Source organism: Lagenorhynchus albirostris, chromosome 4 (assembly GCF_949774975.1).
Source record: "Lagenorhynchus albirostris chromosome 4, mLagAlb1.1, whole genome shotgun sequence".
NCBI classification, from domain to species: domain Eukaryota; kingdom Metazoa; phylum Chordata; class Mammalia; order Artiodactyla; family Delphinidae; genus Lagenorhynchus; species Lagenorhynchus albirostris.
In genome coordinates this window covers 17,097,988-17,117,616 of record NC_083098.1, presented here as the reverse complement: position 1 = coordinate 17,117,616, position 19,629 = coordinate 17,097,988, and the positions used below count along the sequence as shown (strand labels likewise).

The 19,629-nt window shown below is 35.8% G+C and overlaps 1 protein-coding gene across 4 annotated transcripts in view; it reads right to left on the bottom strand.

Moving 5' to 3' along the window:
- Positions 1-19,629, bottom strand: part of RAP1GDS1 (Rap1 GTPase-GDP dissociation stimulator 1) — a 156,618-nt gene that overhangs the window by 52,760 nt on the left and 84,229 nt on the right. For all 4 annotated transcript variants that reach the window (XM_060147589.1, XM_060147590.1, XM_060147592.1 and 1 more), the window contains one exon: positions 2,705-2,851. In XM_060147589.1, coding sequence (XP_060003572.1) covers positions 2,705-2,851 — 147 coding nt within the window. The remainder of the gene's footprint in view (positions 1-2,704; positions 2,852-19,629) is intronic.

Below are 19,629 nucleotides of genomic sequence, written 5' to 3'. Positions count from 1 at the left end.
CCGTGGGCCATGGCCGCTGGGCCTGCGCGTCCGGAGCCTGTGCTCCGCGGCGGGAGGGGCCGCAGCGGTGAGAGGCCTGCGTACCGCAAAAAAAAAAAAAAAAAAAAAATTTATCTATGAAGCTAAAGAATAACTCCCTAACTACAAATGAGGCTTAAGTTATTGGGCCCAAGGGTAGAGTTAATTTTTCCGTTAGAGTAATAAGGAGGTATTTATCACTCAACTATTCTACTCAGAAACTAGCACAGGCTTGTGTACTGGAATTCAATAGTAAATACACAAAAAAGGAATTTCATTTATCAGCGCTAGTAAAAAGCGCCTCCTGAGTCTCAAAAAGCTCTAGTGCTTTTTGGCTCAGTGACTCATACAGGTGGACAGGATCAATACCAAATGATCTTAAGTTAACCAAGAAGACCTAACATTAAGTTGGAAAGTCTTTCAACACATATTTTAAAGAAAAGAGTAAGTAAATAATTGATACAACAACAAAGATGCTTAATAATTATGCAAAACAAAAAAGGATATAATTTAAGTTAAAGAACATTATGGAGAAAAAGAACCACTTCACAAACTATGATCCCCATGACAGACAAAAGTAAAAGGAAGCAGAGGAAAGAAGATCGTCACAAGTCTGGCATTTGTTCCTTTAAAATACTAAAGATAAGTTTACTTCTATTTTATCTAATAACTTTTGAAAGCTGCATTCAAATTTCAGCTTTTAGAATAATGGAACAAAAACACCACTGCTCGAGTAATGTTCTGAGAAAAGTTAATATAGCTTTCTAAAGTATCTAAGCTATTTCTTGGGAATACTTGCACACCAGGGGAAAAAAAAAACCTACCCTTACAAAAGAAATATACACACATTTAGCCCGTGCACTCTGCGTATTGTTAACATTACCTTCCCAGTACACCTCTCTACACAGTGCGACACCCTATTATAGAGAGTCAATCACAATCTCATTTGGATTAGAATTAGTGATGCTTTTGAAGACCATTTTGCCATTTGCTAAGCTTTTGTACAGATTTTTGAAGAACTTCCTCAAAGGATAAACAACTAGTTTAGATGCATAACAAGCCTAATTCTTTTATATCCAAAGCTGCCATAGTAACTTCACAACTAGTTTCTTTCACTTGTCTTTCTAAACCATTCTCCCACTTAGCTTTGTTCCACTTTCTCAGGTGTCCAAGCCTAAATGAAGCCGAAGAAAAAGCAAGTGACATGAACAACTGGCCAATGATTTCTTAGTGCAATTCAGATACCTGTGTATTATGGTCAAATTTCAATTATTTAGGAACTTTACCCAGATAGATGAATTCTCCTGTTCATATTTAGGACATTTTCTCTTCAAAAATGATTCCACCAGAGGGTAAGAAAAATAGAGGTAACTGACCCTATAAAGACTACATTTGTTTCTAGCTCAAGTTTAACAGGCAAGCCATTTGATGAATAAGAACTATTTTTTATTATTATAATGGATAACTTTAATTCATAAGTTTAAAACTGGTGTTTCTTGGAAAGGATGTGACCTGAGGACACATTCTGTTTAGCTTGTACAGTGCTAGAGAAGCAAATGTAATCCACCATTTAAAAAACAGATGTCACATGAAAAGTTAAATTTCTAGCTTCCTCTTCCCACCAGATGAAAAGATTTGGCAGTATGTGGCCAAACTGCCACACAGAAACAACTGGCTAGAGGAGAGTAGTAGCTCTCCCCTTTCAATGGGACAGGGCTCAGTCCCCACCATTTGCTGCTATCACTAACACCAAGGTCAAATGTCCGTAGCCATTTGTCATCGATGTTTACCTTTTTTTTTTTTTAATTACTGAGAATATTTCTTTGGACTCATGAAGAAATAAAAAATATACCTAAAGGGCCATGTGTTTCTAGGACACATGAAAGAATACTATTACATTTTCAATATACAAGTAAAATTGGTCTCTGCCAGAGATTACAACTTAAAATGCCATGATGAAATAAGCCACAGAAAGACCTTATTTGTATTAATTCTAGGAACCTACTAGAATTTGAGTGTTTTACCATGCAGTAATTCATAGGACAGATGAATTTTTTGTGACATTTAAAAGTACAATGAAGCCTTTGTTTCACTGTTCTTATGCTCATTTAATTAACAACCATATAGGCTATCTGCAAATTGACATGTTATTTGTTGCTGGGTTCTAAGAATGTTTTACAGTGAAAAGAAACTTCTGTTTACAAATATTTATTAAATTTCTAAAATCAAATATCTGAACTTTATTTTTCTAAGGCCAGATTTCATTAAAAGATTTTTTTATTGTTTTAAGTAAACCCAGTATCTAGAGAAAATAATTCTATTTATATAGACAGTGTTTATGTTTTAAAGCTGCTCCTGGTATTAATATAAAGTAATAAACATGAAGGTATTTTAACATTGTATATTTTTTAAATGTTCATAGCAAAAAATATTAAACCATACCATTATGTTGTTTCTTGTTTTTGGTATTGATTAACATGGACAACCCTTCAACAATTAGTACCATTTAGTAAATTTGACCATTTTGTATTTTTAAACATTGTTATTTAATGTTGACTAATTACTAATTTTATATGCTACTTATCAATGCTTTGCTCATAATTTTTCTAAATAGTTTTGGTTTATACTACAGTAATGATTTTTAATTTTTCCCCCACAGATAAAGCAAGTTTTCAATTTTGTTTACCATTCTCATTGCTATAGTTCATCAGCATGCCACAAAAGACAGTCAAGAGCTTCTCATTGGCGGGATCTGTTTTACTGCACAGTGACCTTAAATGGTCAATTACAATCTGTGCACCACCTGCTTGGTCAACTGCACTTCTGCCCTCATCTGTAAAACAAAGAGTCAAATTAAAAAGAAAAGAAAAAAGAAATGTACCTTACAATTTCAAATACAAAACATAACAGTTATTCCTTATTTAGTGAGTAAGTAGAAAATAAACCTAAGTAGGGCATTAAATATGACTTTTCGGAAAACAAAACAAATAAACATGGAAATGGGGGTGGGATGGGGAAAAGAGACAATCACTTTTTAGGAGAAAAATGATTTTTCTCATTGGTATCATATAGGAACCTAAAGAACTTCTGTGGGTCCTAAGATTTTATGACTATGACATGTGAAATATTCTGCCTCCTCTTTCACAGATGACAACTCTGTGTAAGAGAAAAAAATAGGAACTAATATTCCATTGGAATATTTTTTTTCTCAGCTTGGAAACCACTAAATGTATCTTTCCATCAGTGGTTTCAGTCAGTTATTACCAAAGATAAGCATCTGCAACACAGTATAATTTTAGATTACAATATGTAATTCCTAAAGATTAGTACTAGGGTCTTTTACTGGCATTTTCAATAGCACATAAGCATGTTCCCTTTTTCAATTCTTAGTAGTTTGTGTTTCATTTTTCCTTATTCTCTCCATTCAAGAGCACACCAATACACTTCAACATTACAACCAGTGGTCAAATGGTCAGACATACCTTCTATTTATGTGTACACCTACACTACATAGAACAGATGTCATTTAATTGTTGGAACATATAAACTGCTTTAAAATACTTTCTAACCCTTGAACATAGAATTGGAAAGAGATGAAAGAAAGACTATGTCTTTCTAAATCTGACTTCCTTATATAAAATATGACAGACTCGGGCTTCCCTGGTGGCGCAGTGCTTGAGAGTCCGCCTAACGATGCAGGGGACACGGGTTCGTGCCCCAGTCCGGGAAGATACCACATGCTGCGGAGCGGCTGGGCCCGTGAGCCATGGCCGCTGAGCCTGCGCATCCGGAGCCTGTGCTCCGCAACGGGAGAGGCCACAACAGTGAGAGGCCCGCGTGCCGCAAAAAAAGAAAAAAGAAAAAAAAAAAAAGACTCTAGAACAGTGCTATCCAATAAAAATATGAGAGCCACAAATGTGAGATACCTACATAATTTAAATTTACTAGTAGCCACATTAAAAACATAAAAAGTGAAAAATTAGTTTTAGTAATATATTTTACTCAATCCAATATATCTAAAATACTGATCACTGCAATACACAATCAATATACAAATTATTAATGAAATATTTTACATCTCTGCTTTGTAATAAATCTTTGAAATCCAAGTGTGTTTTATATTTTACACTTACAGTTCCATGTCAATTCAGACTAGCCACATTTCAATTGCTCAAGAGTCAAAATGCCTAGTGGCTGCTATACTGGATCTTGCAGCTATAGAAGCACAACAGAAGGATCAGTAAAAGAAATGGCTCACAAAGGACTTAGAGCTATGAAATTAGTGAGTAAGTGAAAGATTTTCATTTTCCTAATAAAAGAACTGAAACTAAGGTCATATCTTTATAACTGTTGCTGAACCATATTAGAAAATGAGGCAATACATATCATTTCCTGTGGTAGAAATACACACACACAACTTAAATAGCAGGGCCTCATAAATACTAGCTTCATAATTTTGCAAAATTTTAAGGAAATCCATACTAAAATGAAACAAAACAGTTTTGTTCACTTAAGTTTTGTGTCACGTCCACTTGGCTTTATTCTATGATTATACAGATGCAGAAAAGGACCCTATGCTAATTAGCTAATAAGATCACAGAAAATTCTTAAGTGCCAAGGTAGCTAGTCACATGAGCCAGCCAAGTACATTGGTCCTATCTCATTTAGAAATCTAATTTCTAAAGTTTTCTTTTCCAATAACATAAATGTAAATTATCTAAATTGTTGGGCAATTTGTAGGAGGATCATGTCAGAAAAACTAAATATTAGGATGACAAATCTAAAGGTTCAGACCTTCAATACTATGCATATACAATATGTATCCCATCCCTAAACTGCAAAGCTCAAATAGTTTTTGATTCTAACTGTTGAGTAAATATGGGCTTTCAAAATATAAATCGTGTATGCTTAGAAAGCTAAGCTGGCTTCCTATCAACACTCAGGTATTCAATATTCAAAACATTAAATAATTCAATAAATTTTCATACAAATTTATTCAACAAATTTGGTCATCAAACTTAATAATGCAATAAATAAGAATGAAGCTACAATTAAAAGGCAAATTACCTACTTGTGTTTCAGAACCACAGTATTTCGCTTCCCTTCCTTTGCTTCCTTCTTCGTTCCCTTCCTCCCTCCCTGCCCTGTTTGGACTACAAGATAGCTATGTGTTATCAAGGGTTGGCTGAAGAGCATAAGCTCAATTTCTACATTAGAAATTATTGATACATTATTACCAAATTTGAGAAGAAAAGAAAGGACATATAATAGAAGATATCTGACTCAAGGAGAATTTTATTAAAATATTTTAAAGAATCTGAAGATGCAAAGAAATAATAAAGCTTTTTTTTTACTGGAGTATAGTTGCTTTACAATGTTGTGTTCATTTATACTGTACAGCAAAGTGAATCAGCTATATGTATACATGTATCCCCTCTTTTTTGGATTTCCTTCTCATTTAGGTCACCACAGAGCATTGAGTAGAGTTCCCTACTCATTTAGGTCACCACAGAGCATTGACTAGAGTGCTATAATGCTGTGTTCCTTTATTCTACCAAAACCAGTGAGTAAGTTTTTAAAGCCATCTTACAAATTATTTAAAATACATATTAGAACATCTGTCATTACACAAGTCCATATAAACTGTGTTTCCGCAGTAAAGGTAACCCTATAGCTTTATGTTATGATATTAAAATGAGTATTATTGTTCACTTGAAAATAATTTCCAAAAGGTTCCTCATCCTAAACGTTCATATCCCCAAATGTAGGCTCACTTTTAACTCTTCTGATAATAAATGACTTCTAATTTGTGAAGCATCCTGGGCTGTCACATCTAGAAATATAATTTACGTTTTTATTTTCCATAATTATGAGGTATCCAACCACTGGGGAAAGTGCAGCCCACCAATTCTTTAAGCCCTGCTACATTCTTTAATGATGACCTGTCACACAAAGTAGTTTCCAGCACAAATATGATCTTTCTTCACACTAGGTAAGAGCAGGGCTTTAAATCTAATGAGATACTGCACTTTAAATCTAACAGGTGGTATTACTCTTCAGTAGTCAAAAAGATATTCAGTAGCCAAAAGCAGGAAGCAATAAAATTTGTATGTCATGTTTAGTATGCCTCACAAATGAGAAAAAAATGAGAACAAGTTGGTATTCCATTACCAAGTACAAGTTATACGCTAAGGCTGAGGAAAGGACCTAAAAACAACCTGTGAATACAACTACCTGATGGGTTATAGTATATCCTACATTCAGATTTTCTGGTATCTTTCCCCAAATGCTTAGTACACAGCAGGCACTCAATATTTATGGAATGGATGGGGCCTTAGGGTAGATTTTGGTAAAGTATGATTCACCTTGGGGATGAGAGAGAGGGCGGGAGAGGGAGAGGTGAGAATGAAAATCATTTACTTCTTTTTTAATGTTTAAACCACCACAATATGGTTTGGCTTTGCTTTTTTTGAACTTTATTTGAATGAACTCATGTTATATTCATTCTTTTTGTGCCTTCTTACACTCAACAGTATGTTTATGAAATTCATCCACTCTGCTATATGCTTCTTTGCTGTACAATATTCATTGTATGAACACATAGTAATTATTTGTCTATTCTTTTGCTGATTATTACCTGGGTTGTTTTTAGGTTTGGGCTATTATTTATAATACCCAGGTGGTATTGTTGGTTCATAGAATCTGCACATCTTCCACTTTTTTAGATAATGACCAACAGGCTTCCAAAGCCAGTGTACATTCCCTCCAGCAGTGTGTGAGTTCCTGCTGCTTCACTCCTTCACTACCACTGGCATTCTATTTGATTTTTTTTTTTTTTTTTTTTGGCGGTACATGGGCCTCTCACTGCTGCGGCCTCTACCGCCGCGGAGCACAGGCTCCGGACGCGCAGGCCCAGCAGCCACGGCTCACGGGCCCAGCCGCTCCGCGGCACGCGGGACCCTCCCAGACCGGGGCACGAACATGCGTCCCCTGCATCGGCAGGCGGACTCTCAACCACTGCGCCTCTAGGGAAGCCCTCTATTTGATTTTTAAATCTGATGGGTGAGGTTGAACCTATTGCAGAATATACAGGAGCAGGTCTTTGCTGACAGTTTCCTTTTCTGGACATTCAACAAGACAGTTAATTTAGTTCAAGAGTATGTAGCATGTACATGGGGAAACAAACAGTTCACGTTGAGGGAGGGAGAAAAAGAGAGAGATAAATGGATGCATACATGCTAGAATTTGAAAGAAAAAAATGGAAAGAGAGCCAAGTAGCTACTAGAAGCTGACTATCAAGCCTGTGTAATAATATGACTGGATAAGCACAATTCTAGAACTTTTTTATACTCTTGCTTATAGAAAAGCCTTACAATAATATCAGCAAATACACTGTTGTTGTTTTTTTTTTATCATTTCAATAATCACCAGCTTTCTGAAAGGAGAATTTAGAAGGCTTAAATCTTTGAAAAGACTAAGGAGGAAGACTGGGGAAGCAGCACGGTGTTGGATGTCAAAGTGGCCCATAATTTGCAATAGCAAATTTTATCTAAAATTAATTTTTAAAAATAGTTTATTTTTATAATCCAGAAGTCTATGTTTTCCATGCTACCTTCCACTTTTGTGGTTTAAACATCACCTTTTTTCATATTTCTTCTCAGAAATTCTCAGTATCATAATTTTATTTTTAAAGAATTATGCCTACATACATATTTGATATGTTTTCCTCCCACCCTCTACTTATTTGTATAATAACAAGATCTTCATTCCTTATGCATCCATCTGCTCAAGCTACTTTTTTCCCCCCAGAAGTAATAATCCTCTGTGACATCAGGAGTGGTTGCTGTGGTGATGATTATGACGTACCACCTCAGAAAATTATGAGAAATAAACTTCAGGAGCTGATCATACTAATAAGCTTTCATCTAAATTTTGTCAAAAATTAATATTGAAAAACACGAGAAAAGTATGTGTTGTGGAGATACTACTGAATAAATTATCTTTTGTGTTTTCAAAGAAGTTTTAGCAATTAAAGAGTTCACTTTTAACATGTTACACTGTCATGGATTTGTGCACTGCCTCACTCACTCTGTTTTCTATAAAAGCATCCTGTACAAATGCTCTGTGTTAATTAACAATGCTGGCTGTGCACCGGCTGCACACACACATTACAGTAAGTGCTAGAGATTTGGCATAATTAAAGATGATACGGAGCATAAAGCTAACAAAGGCTCTTTAGGGTTTCTGATGGCCAAAATAAAAGCTAAGGCTCCGAACACAGAGATAAAAATGACTTTTCTTGTACGTGTACTTTAGAGATAATACTATTATAAGTGAATTAAGAAGATAAATTATAAACCATATTTCATTTTTCTTATATTTCAACTCATACTTTGCTTAAAGAAATTGTGATGATTAAATATCAGCCTTCTGAACTAAAACTTGGGAAATCTGAATTCCAATTCAACGTTCCCTCATTAAACACTAAAAAAGGTATATTGCAATACTTTTACCATGTAGTTCAGCAAGACAGTAGCACTATATTGGTGTCAATTGTGAATCTTTTTTAAAGATTCATTTCTGACAGGTTCTTGGGTATCTTTACCCCCAAAATCTTTTTAGGGTATCCATGAACTTAACAAATATCAAGACCAATCTACATTAAACAATAGCTGTCCAAAATGCAGGCTAAACGGAGAGAAGATGATAGGCAAAATCTATTTCACATATAATTGGTTAACAGATTAAAGAGGCATAGTACAATAACACAATTTTCATATCCGTATCAAAACTCACGGAGAGTCACACATCCATTCATTGAGATCCACACTGAGAGTGAGAAATTTCCATATCTCTGAGAAAATGTGCTTTAACTAACAATAGAATCACAGCAAAGAATGAACAAATTACACCATCTTTTCTTTAACGCTGTAACACTTATATGCCTTATAAACAAGGACAAACCCTTAAACTATGCTGCACATCTTTTCACACATCCCTGTCACATCACCCATGATGAGCCGTCCAAATAGTCACAACTTTGACAAGTCCCTCCCTTTCCCAACTTCTGCATTCTTAACAGAAACCATGCATCCTACTTTCAGACAGAAAAGAGAAGACATCAGATACAATCTTTCCCACTTTTTCACCCTCTCCACTTATTAGACCTAGGATGATATGCAACTTTTCCCAATCACTTTCAGTATCTCATACTGTAATTAAAGTTCAGTTATAGCTATTTAAGGGTAAAGAAGATTTATTTTCAACAGGAAGTAACACTTCCCTTTTTAAGTAAATAAAGTTGTAGACATGTCATAAACTGAGGATCTGAAGGGAAAGAACATTTAATGATGAAGTCCTTGGACTAGTCCTGGTTGTTGGAGTAGAAATTAGAATGTTTTTGTTACCTAAAATTTGGAATGTTAAAATTAAGAATTTCAATAAGGCAAAGTAGAAGTTTTTAATATTTAAAAAAACTGAGGTAATCACTCACTGAGTGATTATCACTGAGGTAATGACTTATAAAATAACTATAAGGTCTTTAAATTTGGGGTTTTGTTAAGATTGACCGTAAGAAAGCCTCGTAACCTCTGTTGATGTCAGTTTCCTAATCTGGAAAAGGGGGGAAAGCAAGAGTAGAAGATGGTCAGACTTCTTTTTAGCTTTGACATTCTCTTATTCATTTCAGTTTCTACTTCTATTTCTGCTGTGTCCATGTGTGCACACAGGAAATACTTAACATATGCTGTGTAAGGTTTTTTAACGTGTTAAATTTTGCTATTTTAGCTTTCCAATAATTAATCATTATAATTCATGTACTTATTTAAATTTTTCCCAAGTAAATATTACTAGACACTATAAAGACCCTGGCAAATAAATCAGAAATTCTTTTTACAAGCTAAGTTAGAAAGCTGAGCTCTGAAAAATTATACTGTCTAGAAAGAATAATAATTTTTGATGTGCTTTTTCTTAGTGAACAAAAAAGTGATTCAGAATAGGTGCTTAAAGTCAAAACAATTATAACTTAAGACCTTACTAGTATTGGTTTGGAAAAAGTGGTAACATTATAAAGATGCCACTTATTTTAATAACATTTATTTTAATAAGATAACATTTATTTTAATCACATTCTTCACGTCTTTCCTTCAGACTCTACTACTATGCCACTTTTAAACCTCCAAGAACAAATACTTTGTTATAACAGAATTTGAAAATGTGTAATATATACTAAACAAGGATCTTAATACAGCAGGCAACATAAATTAGACTCATATTAAATGCAGGTACACAAATACTATTCTGAGACTTTTTAGTCCATACTAAACTATAACTGAGATTAGAATCCTAGATTTTAAACTTCAAAGAGCCCATTAAGAGCCCTTTCATTTTCAGTGCATGCCAGCCACATGTGTTACAAAACTCAGATGTCTTAGATAACTAAATGAAAAATATTACTGAAAATCCCCAAACTATCACATTACTCAGTTAAGAAAATGATTGAATTTCTAAAGTTTTCCAGAATTCTGTATGAATAATGATCCAAATAAGGAGTAAATAGGATAAAGTTTGTAAATATTTTCATTAAAATGTGATTTAAAAAATGTTAGTCGCTATCTTTAAATTTACCTGAACTGAAAAGGAATCAAATATCAAATTTCTTCTTATAAACTTCAAACACAAATTTATGACACACAGATTTACTCATGAGCATATGCTTAGCCTGCCATTTAGGTTCAGTAGTTTAATATCTTTATCTGAGATAACACTACTGATAAAGGAGTCTGCTTTTGAGACACTGACATCATTCCTGCTTACTATGGGTTGAACTGTATCTCCCAAAAATATATGTTCAAGTCCTAACTCCCAGTACCTCAGACTTTATTTGGAAACAGGTTCATTGAAGAGAGTTTAGTTAAGATGAGGTCATACTGTAGTAGGGTGGGTCTCCAATCCAATATGACTGGTATTCTTATAAGAAGAAGAGAGAGATGCAGAGAGGAGAATGCCATGTGAAGACATGAAAACACAAATGGAGAAGACAGCCATGTGAAGATAACAGCAGAGACTGGAGTTTGCTGCCACAAGCCAAGGAACTCCAGCTGCCACCAGAAGCTAGGAAGAAGCAAAAAAAAAAAAAAAAAAAAAGTCCTCCTTGCCTACAGGTTTAAAGGGAGCATGGCCCTGCTTGACAACTTGATTTTGAAGTTACAGCCTCCACAACTATAAAATAATAAATTTGTGTTGTTTTAAGCCACCAGTTAGTGGAACTTCATTACAGCATCCCCAGGAAACTAATACACTTCTCTACATAAACAATGTGAAATGTTCAAGCTTCATATTAAAAAAAGAATATTTGACATTAAGTAAGCCTATACTATATATTCAGGTTTTATAAATCTCACAGAAACTACAGTTTTCAGATTACTAACAATAATATTTCTCAAGTATAATTAATACAAGACTTTATTTAATCAATAATACAGGACATCATATTATTTAATCAATTAATATAGGGCTTGATTTACTTACCTATTTAATTACTTAATCACATGTAGCAACTGTGATATGGGTACAACCAATGGAAAATTACAGCTTCTTTCCTCACTACTTAATCTACTTTGAATTTCTTTCTACTTAGAACCAAAATGTTTAGAAATGGGTTTTGCTTCATAGATAAATAGTAACAGTGATGGATGTTCAGCATGGTGCTTATCAATAATAGTCTACTGTTGGGAGACGAACAAGAGTACGGAGAGAATCTCTCTGTGGAACAGGCAGGCATGAATGGCTAAAGTCTGAAGAGAGAGCAGGAACACTAAAAAAAGTCCTCTAGTACGCCTACTCTAAGCACAAGGTAGGAAGAGCCAACTACTAAAGTTCTGAAGACTACCGCACTGAAGTAAAGTTAGCAACAGCAAAACATGAACCCAGCTCAACTTCTGACTAGATTGGCTGGTCCTCCACCCCATACTAACTGCCTGAAATAAAAGGAAGTGTGCTACTTCCAGAGATTAAATATTGTTAATTTCAGTCTCTAGTGTTTTTCTACACACAATGTCCATCATTCAATACAAAATTAAGAGATACATTTTAAAAAGGAAGCAAAAAATAATTCACTGTCGAGATAAATCGATCATCAGAATGAGACTTCATAGGTGACTAAGATGTTAGAACTATCAAAAAGGGACTTTAAAATAATCATGATTCGTATATTAAAGAATTTAGTAGAAAAAGTGAATATCTATGAACACGTGGAATTTTGTAGAGAAACAGAAATTATAAGAGTTAAATGCAGATGTTATAATGAAAAACATTATCAAAGATAAAGAATTATTTCAAAAGGTTGAGCAGTAGACTCAACAAAATGAAGGAAAGACTCAGTGAACTTGTAGATCAACAGAAATAAAAATTAAAACACAAAGAGACAAAAAAGAGTGGGGGAAATCCCAAAGCACATACAAGCTGAAAGAAAATAGCAAAGGGTCTAACTTGAGTATAACTGGAATCTCAGAAGGAGAAAAGATTGAGAACATGGTAGAAGAAAATTTAAACAGTTAACAGCTGAAAAATTTCCAAAAATAATGAAAGACACCACGCCACAAATCTGTGAACTTTAGGGACCCTCCCCCTCCCCAGCAAAGAAAAGAAAACAAAAATACACACCAAATAGTCAAGCTGCTGAAAAATCAAAGAAAAAGAGAATCTTTGAAGGCAGCAAGAGGGAAAAAATAGAAATATTTATATTTGGAATAGCAAAAATAAGAATACAGCAGACTTCTTATCCAAAACTATGCAAGCTAAAAACCAATGGAATAACATCTTTGAAGTATTGAAAGAAAAAAAAAACCTGTTAACAAAACAGATTTTCAGGCAGAAGGTGTAAAATACTACACAAAAATTTGAATGTATCCAAAGAAACAATGAATGATAAATATGACAAAAATCAAAGTAAATGTAAAAATTTTTTCTCCTGTTTTTAAAAATACCTGTCAAGAGAGATTGGTTCAATATGGCGGACCAGAAGGATGTGCGCACACTCCCTCTTGCGAGAGCACTGGAATCACAACTAACTGCTGAACAATCATTGATAGGAAGACACTGGAACTCACCAAAAAAGATACCCCACACCCAAAGACAAAGGAGAAGCTGCAACGACACAGTAGGAGGGGCTCAATCACAATAAAATCAAATCCCATAACCACTGGGTGAGTGACACACAAACTGGAGAACAATTATACAACAGAAGTGCACCCACAGCAGTGAAAGCTCTGAGCCCCATGTCAGGCTTACCAACCAGGGGATCTGGGAATGGGAGGAGAAATTCCCAGAGAATCAGACTTTGAAGGCTAGCAGGATTTGATTGCAGGACTTCAACAAGACTGGGGGAAACAGAGACTCTACTCTTGGGGAGCACACACAAAGTAGTGTGCGCATCAGGGCTCAGGGGTAAGAGGCAATGACCCCACAGGAGACTGACCCTGTTAGTACCTGTTAGTGTTGGAGGCTCTCCTGCAGATGTGAAGGGTGGCTGTGGCTCATTGCGGGGACAAGGACACTGGCAGCAGAAGTTCTGGGAAGTACTCCTTGGCGTCAACCCTCCAGGGGTCTGCCATTACCCCACCAAAGAGCCTGTAGGCTCCAGTGCTGGGCCGCCTCAGGTCAAACAACCAACAGGAAGGAAACTAAACCCCACCCATTAGGAGACAAGGAGATTAACGTTTTACTGAGCTCTGCCCACCAGAACAACACCCAGTTCTACCCACCACCAGTCTCGCCAATCAGGAAGCTTTCAAAAGACTCTTAGATAGCCTCATCCACCAGAGGGCAGACAGCAGATGCACAGAGAACTACAATCCTGCAGTCTGAGGAACAAAAACTGCATTCACAGAGAGAGAGACAAAATGAAAAGGCAAAGGACTATGTACCAGATGAGGGAACAAGATAAAACCCCAGAAAATAAGTAAATAAAGTGGAGATAAGCAACATTCCAGAAAAAGAATTCAGAATAATGATGGCGAAGATGATCCAGGACCTTAGAAAAAGAAAAGAGGCAAAGATCAAGAAGATGCAAGAAATGTATAATAAAGACCTAGAAGAATTAAAGAAAAAGCAAACAGAGATGAAAAATACAATAACTGAAATGAAAAATATACTAGAAGGAATCAATAGCAGAATAACTGAGGCAGAAAAATGGATAAGTGACCTGGAAGACACAATGGTGGAATTCACTGAAGCAGAACAGAATAAAGAAAAAAGAATGAAAAGAAATGAAGAGAGCCTAAGAGACCTCTAGGACAACATTAAACGCAACAACAGTCACATAATAGGGTTCCCAAAAGAAGAGAGAGAAAGGACCTAAGAAAATATTTGAAGAGATTCGTGTCAAAAACTTCCTAACGTGGGAAAGGAAATAGCTACCCAAGTCCAGGAAGTGCAGAGAGCCCCAGGCAGGATAAACCATAGGAGAAACACGCTAAGACACAGAGTAATCAAACTGACAAAAATTAAAGTCAAAGAAAAATTATTAAAAGCAACAAGAGAAAAAGGACACATAACAAACAAGGGAACTACAATAAGGTTAACAGCTGATTTCTCATCAGAAACTCTACAAGCCAGAAGGGAGTGGCACAATATATTTATTTATTTGTAACATCTTTTTTAGAATATAATTGCTTTACAATGGTGCATTAGTTTATGGTTTATAACAAAGTGAATCAACTATACATATATCCCCATGTCTCTTACCCTTGCATCTCCCTCCCTCCCACCCTCCAAATCGCACTGCTCTACATGGTCCACAAAGCACCGAGCTGATCTCCCTGTGCTATGTGGCTGCTTCTTACTAGCTACTGGTTTTACATTTGGTAGTGTATATATGTCCATGCCAATCTCTCACTTTGTCCCAGCTTACCCTTCCCCCTCCCGGTCTCCTCAAGGCCACACTCTACGTCTGCATCTTTATCCCTGTCCTGCCCCAAGGTTCTTCATAACCATGTTTTTTTCTAAGATTTCATATATATGTGTTAGCATACAGTATTGATTTTCTCCTTCTGACTTAGTTCACTCTGTATGACAGAACATAGGTCCATCCACCTCACTACAAATAACTCAATTTCGTTTCTTTTTATGACTAATATTCTATTGTATATATTTGCCACATCTTCTTTATCCATTCATCTGTCAATAGACACTTCAGTTGCTTCCATGTCCTGGCTATGGTAAATAGAGCTGCAATGAACATTGTGGTACATGACGTATGGTTTTCTCAGGGTATATGGCCAGTAGTGGCGTTACTGGGTCATACGGTAATTCTATTTTTAGTTTCTTGAGGAACCTCCATACTGTTCTCCATAGTGGCTGTATCAATGTACATTCCCACCAACAGTGCAAGAGGGTTCCCTTTTCTCCACAACTTCTCCAGCATTTATTGTTTGTAGATTTCTTTGATGATGCCCATTTTGACTAGTGTGAGATAATATCTCATTGTAGTTTTTTTTTTTGGCGGTACGTGGACCTCTCACTGTTGTGGACTCTCCCGTTGCGGAGCACAGGCTCCGGATGCACAGGCTCAGCGGCCATGGCTCACAGGCCCAGCCACTCTGTGGCATGTGGGATCTTCCCGGACCGGTGCATGAACCCGTGTCCCCTGCATCGGCAGGCGGACTCTCAACCACTGTGCCACCAGAGAAGCCCCTCATTGTAGTTTTGATTTGCATTTCTCTAATGATTAATGATGTTGAGCATTTTTTCAAGTGTTTGTTGGCAATCTGTGTATCTTCCTTGGAGAAATGTCTATTTAGGTCTTCTGCCCAGTTTTGGATTAGGTTGTTTGTTTCTTTCATATTGAGCTGAATGAGCTGCTTGTGAATTTTGGAGATTAATCCTTTGTCAGTTGCTTCATTTGCAAATATTTTCTCCCATTCTGAGGTTTGTCTTTTCATCTTGTTTATGGTTTCCTTTGCTGTGCAAAACCTTTTAAGTTTCATTAGGTCCCATTTGTTTTTGTTTTTATTTCCATTTCTCTAGGAGGTGGGTCAAAAAGGATCTTGCTGTGATTTATGTCATAGAGTGATGATCTGCCTATGTTTTCCTCTAAGAGTTTCATACTGTCTGGCCTTACATTTAAGTCTTTAATCTATTTTGAGTTTATTTTTGTGTATGGGGTTAGGGGGTGTGCTAATTTCATTCTTTTACATGTAGCTGTCCGGTTTTCCCAGCAACATTTATTGAAGAGACTGTCTTTTCTCCATTGTACAGTCTTACCTACTTTATCAAAAATAAGTAGACCATATGTGCATAGGTTTATCTCTGGGCTTTCTATCCTGTTCCATTGATTTATATTTCTGGTTTTGTGCCAGTATCATACTGTCTTGATTACTGTAGCTTTGTAGTATAGTCTGAAGTCTGGGAGCCTGATTCCTCCAACTCCGTTTTTCTTTCACAAGATTGCATTAGCTACTCGGGATCTTTTGTGTTTCCATACAAATTGTGAAATTTTTTGTTCTAGTTCTGTGAAAAATGCCAGTGGTAGTTTGATAGGGATTGCAATGAATCTGTAGATTGCTTTGCGTAGTATAGTCATTTTCACAATGTTGATTCTTCAGATCCAAGAACATGGTATATCTCTCCATCTATTTGTATCACCTTTAATTTCCTTCATTAGTGTCTTATACTTTTCTGCATATAGGTCTTTTGTCTCCTTAGCTAGGTTTATTCCTAGGTATTTTATCCTTTTTGTTGGAATGGTAAATGGGAGTGTTTCCTTAATTTCACTTTCAGATTTTTATCACTAGTGTATAGGAATGTAAGACATTTCTGTGCATTAATTTTGTATCTTGCTACTTTAAAAAATTCATTGATTAGCTCTAGTAGTTTTCTGGTAGCATCTTCAGGATTCTCTACATATAGTATCATGTCACCTGCAAACAGTGACAGCTTTACTACTTTTCCAATTTGGATTCCTTTTATTTCTTTTTCTTCTCTGATTGCAGTAGCTAAAATTTCCAAACTATGTTCAATGATAGTAGTGAGAGTGGGCAACCTTGTCTTTTTCTTGATCTTAGTGGAAATGCTTTCAGTTTTTCAGCATTGAGGATGATGTTGGCTGTGGGTTTGTCATATATGGCCTTTATTATGTTGAGGTAAGTTCCCTCTATGCCTACTTTCTGGAGGGTTTTTATCATAAATGGGTGTTGAATTTTGTAGAAAGGATTTTCTGCATCTATTGAGATGAGCATATGGTTTTTATTCTTCAGTTTGTTAATATGGTGTATCACATTGATTGATTTGCGCATATGGAAGAATCCTTTGCATTCCTGGGATAAACCACACTTGATCGTGGTGTATGATCCTTTTAATGTGCTGTTGGATTCTGTTTGCTAATATTTTGTTGAGAAGTTTTGCATCTCTGTTAATCAGTGATATTGGCCTGTAGTTTTCTTTCATTGTGACATCCTTGTCTGGTTTTGGTATCAAGGTGATGTTGGCCTCGTAGAATGAGTTTGGGAGTGCTCCTCCCTCTGCTATATTTTGGAAGAGTTTGAGAAGGATAGGTGTTAGCTCTTCTCTAAATGTTTGATAGAATTTACCTGTGAAGCCATCTGGTCCTGGGCTTTTGTTTGTTGGAAGATTTTTAATCACAGTTCCAATTTCAGGGCTTGTGATTGGTCTGTTTATATTTTATATCTCTTCCTGCTTCAGTCTCGGAAGGTTGTGCTTTTCAAAGAATTTGTCCATTTCTTCCAGGTTGTCCATTTTATTGGCATATACTTGCTTGACGTAATCTCACATGATCCTTTGTATTTCTGCAGTGTCAGCTGATACTTCTCCTTTTTCTTTCCTAATTCTGTTGATCTGAGTTCTCCCTTGTTTTCCTGAGAAGACTGGCTAATGGTTTACCAATTTTATTTATCTACTCGAAGAAACAGCTTTTAGTTTTATTGATCTTTGCTAATCTTTCCTACACTTCTTTTTCATTTAGGTCTGATCTGATCTTTATAATTTCTATCCTTCTGCAAACTTTGCGGTTTCTTTGTTCTTTCTCTAATTGCTTTAGGTGTAGGATTACATTGTTTATGTGAGATTTTTCTTCTTTCTTGAGATAGGAGTGTATTGCTATAAACCTCCCTCATAGAACTGCTTTTGCTGCATCCCATAGGTTTCGGGTCTTCGTGTTTTCATTGTCATTTGTTTATAGTATTTTTTGATTTCCTCTTTTATTTCTTCAGTGATCTCTTGGTTATTCACTAGTGTATTGTTTAGCCTCCATGTGTTTGTAATTTTTACAGCTTTTTTTCCTCTAATTGATATCTAGGCTCATAAGCATTGTGGTTGGAAAAGATACTCGATACGATTTCAATTTTCTTAAATTTAACAAGGCCTGATTTGTGACCCACGATATGATCTATCCTGGAGAATGTTCCATGAGCACTTGAGAAGAAAGTGTATTCACTTGTTTTTGGATGGAATGTCCTATAAATATCAATTAAGTCCATCTTGTTTAATGTATCATTTAAAGCTTGTGTTACTTATTTATTTCCATTTTGGATGATCTGTCCATTGTTGATAGTGGGGTGTTAAAGTACTATAACTGTTACTGTCAATTTCCCCTTTTATGGCTGTTAGTATTTGCCTTATGTATTGAGGTGCTCCTATGTTGGGTGCATAGATATTTTACAACTTATATCTTCTTCTTGGATTGATCCCTTGAACATTATGTAGTGTCCTTCTCTGTCTCTTGTAATACTCTTTACTTTAAAGTCTGTTTTGTCTGATATGTGAATTGCTACTCCAGCTTTCTTTTCATTTCCATTTGCATGGAATATCTTTTCCATCCCCTCACTTTCAGTCTGTATGTGTCTCTAGATCTGAAGTGGGTCTCTTGTATAGAGCATATATACGGGTCTTGATTGTGTATCCATTCAGCCAGTCTATGTCTTTTGCTTGGAGCATTTAATCCATTTACATTTAAGGTAATTTTCGATATGTATGTTCCTATTACCATTCTCTTAATTGTTTTGGGTTTGTTATTGTAGGTCTTTTCCTTCTGTTGTGTTTCCTGCCTAGAGCATTTGTTGTAAAGCTGGTATGGTGGTGCTGAATTGTCTTAGCTTTTGCTTGTCGAATCTGAATGAGATCCTTGCTGGGTAGAGTAATCTTGGTTCTAGTTTTTTCCCTTTCATCACTGGCAGAGTTTCTGCTGAAAGATCAGCTGTTAACCTTGTGGGGATTCCCTTGTGTGTTATTTGTTGTTTTTCCCTTGCTGCTTTTAATATTTTTTCTTTGTATTTAACCTTTGATAGTTTGATTAATACGTGTCTTGGCGTGTTTCTCCTTGGATTTATCCTGTATCGGACTCTGCGCTTCCTGGACTTGATGAACTATTTCCTTTCCCATATTAGGGAAGTTTTCAACTGTAATCTCTTCAAATATTTTCTCCATCCCTTTGTTTTTCTCTTCTTCTTCTGGGCCCCCTATAATTCGAATGTTGTTGCGTTTAATGTTATCCCAGAAGTCTCTGACAGTGTCCTCAATTCTTTCCATTCTTTTTTCACTATTGTGTCCTGCAGTAGTTATTTCCACTATTTTATCTTCCTCGTCACTTACCTGTTC